General features: G+C 33.3%; 2 protein-coding genes and 1 pseudogene across 3 annotated transcripts; 2 read left to right on the forward strand and 1 right to left on the reverse strand.

Moving 5' to 3' along the window:
• The first annotated feature begins 1,825 nt into the window (after positions 1-1,825).
• LOC106400368 (transcription factor MYB36) lies at positions 1,826-3,586 on the forward strand. The gene is made up of 3 exons (XM_013840738.2): positions 1,826-2,024; positions 2,264-2,393; positions 2,776-3,586. Exons 1-3 carry the CDS (start codon positions 1,889-1,891, stop codon positions 3,482-3,484), a joined length of 975 nt encoding a protein of 324 aa, XP_013696192.1. The 5' UTR covers positions 1,826-1,888; the 3' UTR covers positions 3,485-3,586.
• Positions 3,587-8,958: 5,372 nt separating this feature from the next.
• On the forward strand, positions 8,959-12,210 carry LOC106397960 (annotated as a pseudogene).
• Positions 12,211-13,662: 1,452 nt separating this feature from the next.
• On the reverse strand, positions 13,663-16,119 carry LOC106397775 (CBL-interacting serine/threonine-protein kinase 21). 2 transcript variants are annotated; one of them, XM_013838401.3, is made up of 8 exons: positions 15,540-16,119; positions 15,379-15,450; positions 15,222-15,275; positions 14,917-15,132; positions 14,632-14,841; positions 14,427-14,546; positions 14,178-14,312; positions 13,663-14,072 (listed from the first exon to the last, which is right to left on the reverse strand). In XM_013838401.3, the coding sequence occupies exons 1-8, from the start codon at positions 15,945-15,947 to the stop codon at positions 14,028-14,030; spliced, it is 1,260 nt and encodes a 419-aa protein (XP_013693855.1). In that variant the 5' UTR covers positions 15,948-16,119; the 3' UTR covers positions 13,663-14,027. The 2 variants fall into 2 exon arrangements, with proteins under 2 accessions (XP_013693855.1, XP_013693856.1); XM_013838402.3 differs by having other exon boundaries at positions 14,641-14,841; positions 15,540-16,111.
• Between the last annotated feature and the right edge of the window lie 266 nt (positions 16,120-16,385).

The following is a 16,385-nucleotide window of genomic DNA, read 5'->3' on the forward strand; positions in this document are numbered from 1 at the left end:
AAAAACCGAACCGAAACCGATCCGAACCGAAATATTTTGGGTACCCGAATATATTCGAAATAGATTTATAAACCTAAATATTAATTATTTTTAGATTTAATTCATATTAAAAACATCCAAATATATATGATACTTTTAAGTTATCCAAAATACTTGAAAATATATACAAATAGTCGAAAGTAAATGTCCAAAATAGTTAAAGTATACTCAAAACACCAAAAATATTTAAAATATTTATTTATTCTTTATCCAAATATTCAAACCAAACCAATTTATATGTTAAATTTAGGTATTTTGACCTATGTTATTCAAATTTATATGTAGTATATTATTTTGTTTATAGATTTTGAGTAATTTAAAATATATAATGAATTTTAAAATTTTAAAATAATTTAAATAGATTATCCGAACCCGAACCGAACCCGCAAAAATCCGAACCGAATCCGAACAAAAATTTAGAAATACCCGAATGGAGCTGATATCTTTGATTCCAAAAATCCGAAACCCGAATTAGACCCGAACGGGTACCCGAACGCTCATTTTACGGTTTCCTCCTGTTATTTTGCTGCCTAGTTGTGATTCCATACTTCCATGTCACATATGATTATTTAACTAATAGTCACAGTCTTTTGATGAAATGAATTAACATATATATAATATATGTTTGAGATAACTGTCATTTACCTAGTTAATTTTTATTAACAAGAATGGTTTTTCAGATCAAATTAGATCTTGGGTCAAACATACGCGAGGCCAGAAAATAACACTATATATGCGTGTATAAATGAGACCATAAGTCAAAGAACAAGAGTTTCTAGAATAAACTGCCTAGACATGGAAATTAATGCTTACTTTGAGATGAAGTCAAACTTGAAAGGATGCATAACCGTATATATAAGGAATATGGTATTCTCGATGCCAACGTTTTTCCTTACGCCACACGCATTTTCATACTCATCGGTTAGTTTTTTTTTTTTTTTGTAACTCTGGTATCTAGGCAGCCACATTCCCAACTATCTCCCCGTAGGGGGTCCAGCGCCCCAACGGAAGGGATGTTAAATCCGCTGTAGCCGGGGCTCGAACTCGTGATGGCGGACACCTCAGCCGAAGTTCCTATACCACCAGACCACGAGGCCCGGTTAAAAACAAAGATTGTGAAGCTTCTCATAGGTTAGTTTTAGAAGCATCTTCTTCAAACTGGAACAGCTATAATTTGACCACTGAGGTTTTCGAACAAAGCCATTAGAAAAAAATGTTGTACTCACCAGGCTTCTCAAATTTTCTGTCTTGAATCAAGAACTTGTATATTTTCTGATAGAAAAGCACTTATTGAAAAAATAAGTTTCAAAAAAACACACGCACTTACTGAAACCATTATATCTATACATTCACGCGCCAACTTTCAAATTGAACAAGTACATTAGGACTTAAAAATAACGTATGAGTGATGACATTTGATTGGCCATATAGAGGGGAACATTTCAACCCAAGTCACGACAAATCAAGACGATGGTTTGTTTCCTGCCCTTTAGTTTGATCTATCAAGTAAAATATATAAAGTGCTATGCAGTTAGACAAAATTTCACGCAAGTCTTTCTTTGCGTTATAAAGAAAGGTTAGAAAACTAATCCAAAAGCAAAAACCCTAGTCAGAAAAAAAATACAATTTAGGGTTGAAGTTGAATCATGAAAAAAAAATTAAAACGCGGAGAATACTTTATGTTTTTTTTTAGTATTTACCTTTTCGGTTATAATAATCACTAATTAATACTTCATTTTATCGTCTTTATAAACCATCTACTCTATGCATCATATCATTTCTCATCATCAAACATAATCACTTTGAAAGAAGAAGAACAATAAAAGACAAAAAAAAAACTTGTAAGAAAATGGGAAGAGCTCCATGCTGCGACAAGGCAAACGTGAAGAAAGGGCCATGGTCGCCGGAAGAGGATGGTAAGCTCAAGGATTATATCGACAAATATGGCACTGGTGGCAACTGGATCGCACTGCCGCAAAAAATTGGTAATATGGTTACATTAATATTAGTCTAAACATATAGTCCTGTAATTAACTGTATCATGCTTACTTTTATCATTTTTATCAACCAAAACTTATAATTTTGAGCTTTGTTTTGAATATTTTTTCATATCACTAATTTGGATAAATGAAAGATGCATTTAAGTAACCTTTGTCTTGATAATTGTAACAGATTTATGAGCTCGATTAGTTGTCCTGATTTTGAAGTTTTGTGTAAATTATAGGATTGAAGAGATGTGGTAAGAGTTGCAGACTGAGATGGCTTAATTACTTAAGACCAAACATCAAACATGGTGGCTTTTCTGAGGAAGAAGACAGTATTATCTTGAGGCTTTACATCAGCATTGGAAGCCGGTCAGTGATTTATCTATATCTCTTGATTTATTTTAATTAGTTGCTTAATTTAATCAACACCTCTTAATTAATACGTGGTCCAGAATTGGAGGTAATTTCTGTAAAAACTTAACTTGAGATTCTTGTCTTCTTACCTGTTGTCTGTGAATCTTATGCTCTAACACATGCGAGCCCATGTTTCAACCTATGCTACATCTCATAAAATTTAGGGTTTATATTGTCTCTTTCTCCTTGTTTTGGTGTTTTTGTAAGCACATTTACACATTTACATCTATGATATATAAACATAATTAATTTTTTTTTGTCAGCCAACATAATTATTAGTGGTCTATATATTATAAAAAAGTATATTAATTGTGACTTTAATGTCATATATATGAAGGTGGTCTATAATTGCAGCTCAGCTTCCTGGAAGGACAGACAATGATATCAAGAACTACTGGAACACTAAACTGAAGAAGAAGATGCTCGGAAGACAGAAACAAATGAATTGTCAAGACTCACTTACAGATTCAAATGAAAACACTATTAGCAACAACAACAACAAGAGTCCTCAAATTTTGAGTAATTCGGCGCTAGAGAGGCTTCAACTTCACATGCAGATTCAGAATCTGCAAAGCCCTTTCTCTAGTTTCTACAACAACCCTATCTTGTGGCCCAAGTTTCATCCATTGCTTCAGAATACTACAACTATCCCTGATCAAAACGCTAAGCTTGCATCTCAAGAAAGCTTCCACCCTTTAGGAGTTAACGTTCATCAGAACAATAGTATCAAGCTAGCTGAGATCAACAATGGAGTATCTCCTGTTTATTCAGAAAACGTAGAGCAATCCCTAAACCCTGCTCAGGGATTTCACCCTAATTGCGGTTTCTCTCAGGACCTTCAGTTAGATAATGGTTCTAAAGAGCTGTTTCTAGTGAGCAACGACTTTGAGATAACGAATAGTTCGCGTTGGTGGTCTGAGGAAGTGGAGCTAGAGAGGAAAACGACGTCTTCCAGTCCTTGGGGATCAGCTTCTGTTCTTGATCAGACGACTGAAGGAATGGTTATGCTCCAAGATTACGCTCAGATGAGCTACCACAGTATGTAAAAATTTATATCATGCATATATATGTATGTATTACTTACTATAGGAATGGATTACTGATGAATTATGTATTATTACGGTCATAAGCTTATAGCATGCTCATGAGGGGTAAAGAGATTTTTCATAATTGTAACGAGTTGTGGATAATAATAATGTAAATTATTAATTCTACTTGTTTTTTTTTTACATTCTGGAATGACATTTCTACTGCATATGAAACACTTGGACAGGGCCGGCTCAACATTGATAGGGGCCCTACGGCAAAAAAAAAATTTTTACCCTCTAGAATTTATATTAGATAATGTTTAATATATTTTAAAAATTCATTCAGTAATATTTTGTAAATTTTTTAATGAAAATAAAATTATATACATATTAAATAATTTTGGATCCTTTTTAATTTTATTTATTATATTTATAATTTTTATATATAAAAATATATATTTATAAAAAAAATTGGACCCCTTAATTATTATTATACGGGGGACACGGGCTTGGGCCCGAAGCGGTCGCACCGCTTGTACCCCTGTGAGCCGGCCCTGCACTTGGATGGAATTAAAAATAAATTCTGGCTCATTGTATGGTGAACTTTAACATTTTACAGGGTTTTTATTGATCAGTTTTTGATAATTATTGTAATATAATACCAGCTTTTATTTGTAATTTAACTGTTCATTATCCTAAATTTATTTGGTTTCAGTATTCCAAATTTCAAAACTGTGAGTTGTTGAAAACATCTTAAACAAATTTTATGCTTTTTTTTGTTTCCCCAAGCGATGTGCTAGCGGGCCTGTCCGTTTTTTATTTATGAAGGCCCACCATATACAGATGGGACTCAATGGCATAGTTGCAGAAGCAAAGTAAACTAAAATATAATTGTTAAAGCAATGTATCCTAGTGATTAAGGTTTAAAGGCTACACCCATATCTAAGATTCGAATCTAAAACTATGCAATTTCTTGCAGATTACACATTTTAGGGGTGAACATTTCAATTCCCGGCGAAAACGATTATTAGACAATTATGCAGATTACTGAAGAAATGCTTACAGAGGATCTTTAACATGGTGTAAATAAATTCAGTCAGACGTGGATCTTCATAGGACGGTTCATGTGATGCAGTTGGGCGTAGATTTTCATAAGATAGATAGTATTGTCGGTTGTTGAATCGTCTATGTAATATTTCTCATCTTACAATACTAAAAGGGGAATATGAAGCCCTCTGAGCTATGCCACTTCATTAAAAATAATCAACGAATAAGAAAGCTTTTAGTGGCCACGTCAGATTATTGTTTACTCGACACAAACTTTTCACGGGCCAATTATGTGGGCTGATAATATTGAGGACTGAAACCTATCTTCTCGCCGGTGACTTACTACCATCGTCTCATGGTCTGCCTCCAACTCCTGGCAGTTACTATAGATTCTGATGCTCCTCAAAGAGCCATAAAGCTTATCAGGTTACTGAAGAAATCAAATCAGCCTAAATTTATTTCAATCTCATCATCTCCCCCCATAAAATAATTTGATGAATGTGAACACAAAGGCCAAAATATTGGTGAATGTGAAAGTTTGATAAAGAAGATTAGTTAATTAGTTACATCGTATAGTTCTTGGCCTTCTTTTTTGATCTGCAGTAGTTGGTGGAACTCTTTCGTGGAAGCTCTTATGGCTTTAGGGAAGATACTGGCATTGGTGGAGTCTTTCCCTGCACAACATGATTAGCGGATCCAAGAATAGCCGTGTCTTCAGCAATCTTTGTGAGCAATTATGTATTTTTGAATCCTTCACATATTTGACATGCTTGTGTTTTGGTCTAGGCTTATTGTTTTTCATGAGCCGTTCATATAAGCTTTTCACTGGGTTTGTATCTGATTGGATTCAGGCATTGTTGGGTTTGGTACTGGTCTAGCAGCGATGATGTGTTCTTGGCTACATTATATTTTTCTTACTGTTGTAAACGGAATTTGACATCTATTGGTGTTTGATCTTGACAGGAAAATCGAGAAAATGTAGAAATTCAGTTTGCGAAGTACATATATCCTGCTTTTTGATCAGGTAAGTGTTCCCATCTTAAAAAAAAATAATCTGATTCCAACAGTTGGGGTTTTTGATTGAGTTTGTGATTCATAGATTGCTAATGCAACAAAAGTGAGCGAGAAGTGAAAAAAGCAGGTAAAAGAACAGGGCAATGAGAAAATGTGTCTTCATATCATCTCTCTTAGCATGTGCTTTTAGAACAATTCGTTCAACGATCTTGATCACTCTATTATCACTGATGAAAGCTAAAACGAGTGAAAAACTATGCATCTAAAGGTAAAATAAAATCACCATTTTATATGTTTAATTATATCTATATATATGACAATAATCTGGATTGTAAAAATGATGTAGGGCTCAGTATGTATTCAAATATATTTTCGCTGATATTCCCTACTGCAGATGAAGATGTCATCCAATTTGGTATCTCCTGCAGTATCTTCAAAATAAATGACGGCAACTGAGGCTTCCCTCCCAAAACCTCAAACTTTGCTATTGTGGCAAGTTCCTCAACTATCATGACTAGCTTGGTATAACATTTGCACGTAAGCCTTTTATACAATAATGATATGGTCACAGAACATCCTCACATGAACCCTTGACGGTTCGGTTTAGTAACGAGTTAAAAGACCAAATAATATATCAATCTCATGTGAATGTCAATTCCTTTTCTCGCAAATGCACTTAAACATGTGAATGTGAATCTTAGTTGATGTCTCAGGCATATACAATCAAGCTGTCATGACTGTCAAAAATTATAGTCTATATCCTTTTTAATACACATATGTTTTGTCAGCCATAAAGTCTGGGTGATGCGATCATGCAAATAGTCACAATTATCATATTTCAAAACCATGAAAAAAAACACAGTCTAAAAGAGAGAGCACACCAACGCAGCTTGCATAATTGGAGAGGATGGATACTGTAGATCCTAAAATCTACACTAAGAATTTGATAGTGATCGGGAGTTTGATCTAGGGAAGACAAATGATGTAGGCAACGATATCTTTAGAACACAATAATATAATCAGTTTCCAGTAGGCAAAAATGGACTTTATTGATGAATATGATCGAGTACAATGAGTTAAACAAGATCAAATTTTACAAACGAGATCGCTAAGAGAAAGGATCTAAAAGTGGATGAAAACAAGGTCGAAGTATGGGTGTAGCTCTCTCTATGGTTTCCAATGTGTCTCTCTTCATGTGCCTCGATCTCCTTTTGTAGTGAATTGAGTCCGGGGTCTCCGCAACCGTTCCGCGATCTTCAACTTCCCGAATCGGTCTCTTCTTGCTCGTACTGGGCCTCTTAGTTGCTTAACGTTGTACGGCCAAAACTGGTTCCGGCCCGTTTGGCATATGGACCAGAATTGGGTCCAACAGATACTACAAGAATAAATGTAGATCCACTAAGAGACTACCATGTCTACTCTGTTATTTTTTTCATGCAATTTTAATCAAGACCAGTTAAGATAAACATAGTTTTCAACATGAAGAGTGGTAGAGAGGTTGAGACATAATTTTCATTACGAGAAGATGAAAGCATATACCGACCGAGCTATTCACACTAACAAGAGTTTGTTTTTAAGATTTTTTTTAGAACATAGTTTGTTTTTAAGATATTATTGGCTTTTTAACATGCTTTTGCATACTCATTGCATAATTATATGCACTTGAAAGGCATCGCCAGTCCTATATTATACTCTAAATTTTATGTAGTGTTTCCAAATCTACAGAGTAATGGTCCGGTTTATATGATTTAAAGACTAATTTTTGGGTGGTGTTTTAAAAAAGAAATTGGATTAGTTTGGTTTGTGTTTTATTTTTATTTTTAATGTGTTTCCATAAGCTGGTTTTGAGAAAAATAGCATTTTTTTTGTTTGATATTTTTATTCAGTTTATTCTTTATCATAAAATAGTTTGGTTTTGTAAAAATAACCGATTTAAATCATCTATTTTAATCAGAAACCATGTAAAGCAATTTCATTGTTCTTAATTCTGTTGATATTTGATCGAAAAAAATTTCTTAACCTTTAGCTAAAAAAATTAGTTTTTAGTCTCCTTGATAAAAGAATCTTGGTTAGTGTATCAAATCAATATTTTATATACGTAAACTAATTATACAAATGAAATTATTTATCATTTGAAATAAACAATGCAAAAAGCCTGTATATATGTCAGTTTGTATTTTTTGTAGAGAGGGCAGAAATTGAAAATGTAAAATCAATAATTATAAATACATAAAAAGTTTTAAATTAAATGTTGATTTAACAATTGTTTTATATGAAACAAAATATTTGAGCTGAAACTTAAGAATATTGACTATTCATCACTTTCCGTTAATTTTAATAATAAATAAATAACAAAGAGTGAGGGGTTGATTGGTTGTTCTGCAGTTTTTGTTTTTGTTTTTACTTTAGAAAATAAGCTGTGAATTGTTTTGCTTCCGCTTTAATTGTTTTGCTATATATTTATTTTCAAAGCACTAAATAAAATCTTTAGAAAAGTTGATTTTGAAAACTAATATATTTTTTTAAAAACTTTATACTGCATCTTTAATTTTAAAAGCTAAAACATGATTGTTTTTTTTAAAAAAAAATTTAGAAATAAATGGATGTCTAAAACATTTACCACCATTACCAATCAACCCCTGAGTTTATTCGTTTCAAATTCGTTGGACAACATAATAAATTAATTTGTGTATTATTACTTATATTTTTGGTAGTCAATTTTGAAATAATATATATACATGCTTTTATAAAAAATAAACAAGCTAAAATTAATTAAAAATTATAAGAAGAAATTTATCCGGGCGTAGCCCGGACAAAGACCCTAGTAATTGAAAAATCATAATAAATCAGCATTAAAAAAACTAAAATATAATTAATTCACTCAACTAGAAAGTGAGATTTGACCAAAACGTAGTTTTAGTATATAATAAAAGCCATAGGGGTATTAGTATGTGACTATAAAATTTACAATAAAAATTATTAGATGTAAAGAATCTGAGCTAGAGCCCAGTAAAGAAGATAAAATTTGTTATTGATTATATGACTTTAACTCTTTGTTACAATTAATGTTATGCTTATTTAGTACCATACAAATCCGGTTTATTGTAAACATAACCACATTATGTCATTATTAATCAATTCTTTATTAATTTTAATATGTCCCGTCAAGATGGAATGAAAAACTTGTGAAAATCCATCTTGGACATTATGAGGTGTTATTGGTTTACATATTTTGATTGTTTTAGAAATTCATATCGTATTTAAAAATCCAAGTAAAATATACAAATTTTCAAATTTTCTCGGATTAATATTTACATATCTGGAGGGTTTTCCTCGGATTTGAGTCTTTGTATTTTTAACAAAAAAAATCTATAGAAATCCATTCAAATCCATTATAAAATCAAGCCTATTAATAAATCAGTATGATTGAATAACACTTGATTTAAATTAGAATTTATAAATCATAAAACCAATAACACTTGATTTCAATACGGATTTTAAAATCATAGAGCCAAATAACACTAGATTTAGTTTAGATTTTCAAATCCATTAAAATACACCAACCAAACCCCCACTAAGCGTTTGAACAATCCGGTTGAACAGTTTTAGTGAAGAGGTCTGCAAGTTGGTTGTCTGTGTAAAGATTTGAGAAATCCACTCTGAATCCTTTCTCTAACCACATGACAATCATTTTCTATGTTTTTGGTGCGCTAATGAAAAATTGGATTAGAGGCAATATGCAGAGCAAATTGATTGTCACAAAACAATGTAGAAGAATGAGAAGAAAAAGGTAATGAAGGATTTAAAAGGTAGCAATGATATTCATCTAGATAAGCAGAAGATTTAGTTTGTCTCTTTTCTCTAGTAACTGGAATAGACGTCTCTGATGGCTGGGAAGAAGAAAATTTAGAACATAATGAAAGTGAAACAGAAATTTTGAGGATATCAGTGACTGGATCATTGGTGAAGTGATCGGGTTGTAAATGATCATTACTAAGATCAAAGAAAGTTGGAAATGGAGAATTTGGAACATGAAGAGGTAAGATATCTTGAGAAAAGAATGTGGAATAGTAAGAAGATGATGTCTTGGAGAATGGAAAAACGGTTTCATGAAAATGACATTGCAGCTGATAGTGATAATATTTGTTTCAAGATTGAGAACTTTATACCCTTTGTATCTTTGAGGATAACCAAGAAAGAAAAAGGTTAGCTCTAGGGTAGAATTTGTGACGATCTTTGGAAAGGGTATTGCAACATAACATCATTTTTTGTTAAGAATCAAATAAATGAGTTTTTTTCAAGAACAAGGAATCTTTCATTATGAATAGCAAAGACAACCAAAGACTCATAAATGATCATAATCTGTTTGTTTGGACGTAAAAAGCTCAAAAGGAGTTTTATTGTTTAGTAAAGGAGAGGGGTGCGATTGATAAGATAGACTGAGGTTTGAATACAATCACCCTAGTGTTGTAAAGAAATTTTGGATTGGAAAAGAAGAGCTCTTGCCACGTTAAAAATATGTTGGTGTTTCCTTTCCACAACAGAATTTTGTTATGGAGTATAGGAACAAGAGAAGAAATGATTTATGCATTTTTTTAAAGAATATAAGTAAATGAAAGCTCTGGAGCGTTATCAGAACATTGTCGTTGATAGGGATTTGATATTGAGTGGTGATGTATTGAAGAAATTCGGGAAAATTTTAGTAACAGAACTTTTTAGTTTGCATTAAGTACACCCATGTTACCCGTGTGCAATCGTCTACTAAGTTAAAAATATTTGTACCCTTTTATAGTAGAAACATGAAATGGACCCCATATATCTAAATGAATTAAGTCATAAGTGTTTTGGACATATTATTAGATGATGAAAAAGATAAGGCGTTTTTGTTTGGCTAAAGGACATACAGTACAAAAAGAATCATGATCTGACTTGAAAGGAAAATAAAGTATCTTGGAAAGAAAATGAACTTTATGTGGAGATGGATGACCCAGTTATTGATGCCAGATGAGAAAGGGAAGAATTTGAGTTGAATTAACTTAAGAATTTTTAGTACCCTTCCCAATCATGGAGTCCATAATATGTTCATGAAGAAGAAAAAGATTATACAAGAAGTGGAAAAGAAAAGAATGGAAATGGATGGAGCTGTTTCGAGATAAAGCATTGATGATGATAAGGAGGTTAAATTTGAATTATGGAACATAGAGAACCATCTGAAGGATTAAATCCTTAGATAGAGAAGGTTTCATATTTGGTGACAGGAATTTGAGTGCCACTAGGGAGAGTATGTGGTGATTGCAAATCCAATAAACAAGATTTTCGAGTCTTGAAAAAATTAACAAACCGTCCATCGCATGGAATGAAGCCCATGGGCTGAGTGAATTGGCGGGGAAGGCCCGTTACCCATGGGCGGTCATGACGTTACAAGTTCATTGATGATCCTAGTCATTGTCTTCACAATTTTGCATCTCTTGGTCGCTTTTCAAGCAGTACATGCAGACTATTACGGTCCTAGGCCACCGGTTACCCCTACCCCCTACGTCCCTAAGCCATGGATGATGGATCCCACTTCTGGGCCCCAAGCCTGTTTATCGGCCTCTTGCTACTTCGAGACTGCTGGCTAACTCCATTGCAAGACTGTTCTTTGACCCACATAACGCTCTTCGATCTAGACTAGGTATATTACTTATGAACATTGTTAACCCTTGTTGTTGGCCGGCCATAAGATTTTGGGGGCTGAAAGAAATGTAGTGAAAATTTTGATAATTTTTTATAATAAATTAGAAATTTATACCTATATGATTTTCTTCAAACATTTTAGGGATCCTAGACCAATGTTTCATTTGACTAATCAGCCCTGGTTAGCTGAGAGACCAGGTTGGAGTCCTCTTACTTCGTTTATGGTTGGATACTGTAAATACCTTGAATGACAAGAACCCGATTTTTAGTACATTAGTCTTGACTTTGCCTTATATTATTCATCCGATTAACAAACCATTTCTTTTACACATTTCTGACTTTTTGTGCAATTTAGGAGGTATTTAGGTTTCCAGTGTTATTCTTGGGGTTACTTTTACATATAGTGTATATATGACTTTACCAATATTTCTCCTATATATTGTATGATGTTATTCTTTAGCAAAAAAAGATAATGTTAATGTTATTGATATTGCTGAAAAACTTATTTGCTATTAGGTTTGTCTCCACTGGTTTAGGATGGTATAAGCTAGCGAGCTACGTGACATGGTGGGCGAACCAGAGGCGTTAGAACTGCTTGTTGACCCATTCAACTGGCCCATATGGTGAGAACTTGTTCCGGGAAGTGGCTCAAGCTGGGCACCAGGATTTGCGGTGCATTCATGGATCGTTGAAGGCAGCTCCTACAACTTCAACACCAACTCGTGTGATGGAAGTGAAATGTGTGGTCACTACACTCAGATAGTGTGGCGTGAAACCAAAAGGCTCGAGTGCGCAAGTGTAGTCTGTGAGAACGGTGCTGGAGCTTTCATCACTTGTAACTACGACCCTCCGGGTAGCTACGTTGGCGAGAAACCTTACTAAGAGGATATCCAAAAAGACTCTCTAATATAGAGTTTTACAAACTCTATATTTGAAGTTTCAAGGTGTTCTTCTCCAAAAGCAAAACTTCAAATTTTACTTCAAAATTATTTGTAATTCACACTATGCTCCTTATATTTTTCATAACTAATATAAATCACAAAACTTTTATAGATAACTAGCACATATATAAAAATATTATAGTTATATTAATTAATAAAATCTTATATTAAAATATAAAATTATAAATAGAATACATAATTAAATATTAAATTACAAGCAAAATACCATATTATTACATAAATTATTTTCTTAATGCTCCGTTTTCAGTTACACAAAATTTTTTTGGAAAAGATTTTAGAAGTTCTGGAGAAAATTTACTAGACTATTAGTGTTGTTGTAATATTTAAATTTGTGTAATAATTATGTCTTCATGTATCTTTTTAAAAAAAATTCTACTAAGTTTCTTTTGTAATATTCTTATTGACTAATTCTACTTTTAAAATATTATAAATCTTATTTTAATTTTTTTAAATTATGTGTAAAATTTAAATTTATAAAAATAAATTTGAAATATTTAAAATATACAAAAGTTTTAAAGATTAAAACTATGAATGAAAAAATACTTAAGAATTATAAATATGAGATATAATTAATTATAAGGAGCAAGATGCAAATAAAAAGATGAAACTTCAAATTTGGAGTTTTGAGTAGTAAAACTTTTCACTTATTAAAACTCTATATTTGAAGTTCCTTTTTGGAGAGAAAAAAAACTCTATATTTGAAGTTATAAAGTTTCTTTTGGAGATGTTCCAAGGAAAAGTCTATAAACGGTTATTCTTTTGGTACTTGATTTCATTAAATTGTTTCATGTTTTCTGTTTCAATATATATATATATATATCTTTGTGAAATCAAAATTTCCGAGATATCTAATTTGTAGGGATCATAGTTTTTTGTTGTTGATGATGTTTCTAATGTCATAATGGTAATGTCCTCAACTTTTGTTGGTTGGCCTTATTATGTAACCATCTTTAATGATTGTGTAAGTAAGAGTATATAAATTAAACGTATCCATGTTTACAAATTACAATGATAAAATTGCATAGTTAAACTGAAGACAGATGGAAAATCAGAGTATTAACCCGATGGAGTGGCCAATCTTTGCGACAGAGATTAAGGTGTTCCAGAGACTACAGGAAGACTTCGAAGAAGTGAGTTTGGCTCATATTCTTCGGAATAGGAATGTTCGAGCGGATGCGCTTGCAAAAGAAGCACGGAGCAGAAGATATATTTTTTCCATATAGATCAGACCCGGACAGACGGAGATGCTGCTCGGAGAATCGGCTCGTCTGCCACCACCTGATGTAGCCTACATGGATAGTGGGGAAAAAAAAAATATATCGTGCTCTTGTGTTTAGGCCCATCTGAAAGTTCATGTGCAAAGGAAAGAAAGCAAAGACCCAACAAGAGATGCGCGTGGTCACGCAACACTGAAAGCACGTGAGGAGAACTTGTCTGTAGTGTATGGTAAGCAGCCAAAACAGTGAAAACAGAGTACACTCGTGTGCGTACGAGAAATAAAGTGGTAATGATTAGAGTCCATATGTCACAGTTGTGAGTGGAAGATTCACAACTGTGCCACCGCAATCACAATATGAGTAACTGGGTTTTGTGATGCTTTACACATTTGTTATTATACTCGAGTTATTTATTTATTTATTTTTCTTAGAAACAAAATACATCATTTTACACCCTGAATGAGAACCCGTTTTTCTTTTTGGAAAGAGAACCCTTTGGGATCACCACAAGACATGAATTACTTTTTCAATCCAACCCCTTCACTGTCTTCATGTCACTGCAATTTGAATCAGTAAAATATGCTTTATTTGCTTCGTATATTCATCATCTGTGTCACATCACTTTTCTTGACAATCTATGGACTCTTAGCTTACTTCGGCTGTAAGTAAGCTGGATAAACTCTGGCAAAACTGTGAAGTGGAAAAAGAGCCATTTCATATCATAAGATGACTCTATAAACGTATTAAAAAAAAAAAAAAATCTTGAATGGGTCTAGTAACTTCTGTTCAGTTTACCTCCATGTATAGTCTTAACTCCCCTGCGGATTTTGATATTTCTATTACACAATTGGTTGGAGTCACCTCGATCACCTCTGCTGATAGTAAGTCATAAGAAGATCTTGATCTTATCTCTTTTGGCTGAATCTTAACCTGGTTATTAAACAACAACAAAAGATGCAGATATGAGATATTCAGCTAAACTTGAGATCTATAGAAGAATGTGCAGTAAACTAACTTATATATATATATATATATATAGTGTACCTTGAAGTGCTTTATTCTTTCAACCGATAAACTAACATCAATTGCAGCAGCTTCAATCTTCTTGATTGTTTCTTGTGCTGTGTTCTTGGACCCAATTCTTGTTTTATATCTCTTATCATCCTAAAGAGATAACAATAAGGAACACTTTCAAGGGTTAGTATCTTTTTGTTAAATGAGTTTAAAGATTTGACCAGAAAAGTTATACGTCTTTTACTTGTTCTTCGAAGAGACCTGACAAATCTAGATCACTAGACATTGCTATTATCTGAAAAGCGTTTATAAAATTTGAAGACGCGGTTGCTGCATTTATCTCCGCTACATTCTCCTTGACTGAGTCTGAAACTTGATGATAAGCTGGTGTATAACCTAACTTGAACCAAGAATCTTGGATGATTATCTCAGCTAGTGTTATACGCTGCATCCAAATATTCACAAACATTGTTACTCATTTTTGGATTAACGTTGGCTAATAGAGTTATGGAGATTATACCGTTTGAGGATTTGGGTCAAGAATGTTAAAGATTAGCCTCTTCTGCTCTCCAGTGAAACCAGGTGGGAACGTGTAATCCGCTCTGAGTATCTTCTTATACAAGACAGGAAGAGTATGATCATCGAACGGTGGGTAACCAGCAAGCAACTCGAATAGAATCACCCCACAAGACCACACGTCCACTGCTGCTCCTGAGTACCCTTTGTTCATTATCAGCTGTTTTCATTAACAAAAATCATCTTTTACACATTCATTGATTCTGAAACGTTATGTCAATTAATTATTATTATCATAAATATTTTTACCTCAGGTGCTATATAGCATGGAGATCCACAAGCTGTAGAGAGCATATCCCCTGACTTAAATAAATAACCAAAAACTTATTTAGAACTTGATTGTTTCAAAGACACTTAACTGGTTTAACAAATATAAAATGATATGATCAGAATTAGAAAGTGTTACTTTAGGAACTGCACTTAGTCCAAAGTCAGAGACTTTGAGATTACCCTTTGAATCTATTAGCAAGTTTTGTGGCTGCAAAATCAAAGTATCCACAAACTTAATAAGTAAAACAGAGAGATTGCAAAAAAAAAAAAAAAACATAAAGGTTATACATCTCTTACCTTAAGATCTCTGTGGTAAACTCCTCGGTTGTGACAGTAATCAACGGCATCAATCAATTGTTGGAAAAGCTTTCTTGCATCTGATTCTTTCATCTTATGTCTTTCAAGTTTGTCTGAAAGCTGACCACCTGCCACGTATTCCATCACAATACAGATCTTTGTCTTGGTCCCAATCACCTCGTGTATCTGTGCGATGTTGGGATGGTTAAGAAGCTTCATAGTCCTTATCTCTCTCTTGACTTGAGACTCTAGACCCTTTTGGATAACCAGAGACTTGTCTATGATTTTGACAGCTACATAGGTACCATTGGTCGTGTCATAACCAAGTTTCACTTTTGCGAAGTTCCCTTCTCCGATGGTCCTCCCTATCTCGTACTTGCCGATCTTGTTCGTCCCAAACAAACCCATCTCAGAGATAGAGAGAAAGAATAAGAAGAAGATGTTTATTAGCTTCGAAGGGTAATATTTATGTATGAAAAGGGAACTTGAAACCAAACTAACGAGGGCTGTAAGAAGAGTTGGATTCTCTTGGTAGATCAAAAATTTGACTTTTAGATGATAGATAGTGACAGTTTTTAAAAGTAATCAAAGATATATTATTGGTGTGTTGTATTTGACCGCTTGGCTCGTGAGTGAGTGAATCGTAGCTCGTGATTCTCGTGGTGAGAATGGGTCATCATGCTCTACGAGCCGATAATAAACAATGCTTTTTTGTGTGAATATATCTTCATAGAGTTCACAAGCTGGTTGCTAGGTGGATTCAATTGTCATTATTGAATTTTATTTTATTCCCCCCTCCCCCACATCTTTAAATTTAGAAAATTAAAAAATTATTTTATTTCTGGC

Source organism: Brassica napus, chromosome C9 (assembly GCF_020379485.1).
Source record: "Brassica napus cultivar Da-Ae chromosome C9, Da-Ae, whole genome shotgun sequence".
NCBI lineage: Eukaryota > Viridiplantae > Streptophyta > Magnoliopsida > Brassicales > Brassicaceae > Brassica > Brassica napus.

Bases quoted from the DNA above. Each gene is read 5' to 3' on its own strand.
- LOC106400368 (XM_013840738.2), top strand. From the start codon at position 1,889: ATGGGAAGAGCTCCATGCTGCGACAAGGCAAACGTGAAGAAAGGGCCA. The intron at 2,025-2,263 runs GTAATATGGTTA...TGTAAATTATAG, and splicing joins CGCACTGCCGCAAAAAATTG to GATTGAAGAGATGTGGTAAG. The intron at 2,394-2,775 runs GTCAGTGATTTA...ATATATATGAAG, and splicing joins TACATCAGCATTGGAAGCCG to GTGGTCTATAATTGCAGCTC.
- LOC106397775 (XM_013838401.3), bottom strand. From the start codon at position 15,947: ATGGGTTTGTTTGGGACGAACAAGATCGGCAAGTACGAGATAGGGAGG. The intron at 14,842-14,916 runs GTATAATCTCCA...ATTTGGATGCAG, and splicing joins TTGACCCAAATCCTCAAACG to CGTATAACACTAGCTGAGAT. The intron at 14,073-14,177 runs GTAAACTGAACA...TCCACTTCACAG, and splicing joins AGTTAAGACTATACATGGAG to TTTTGCCAGAGTTTATCCAG.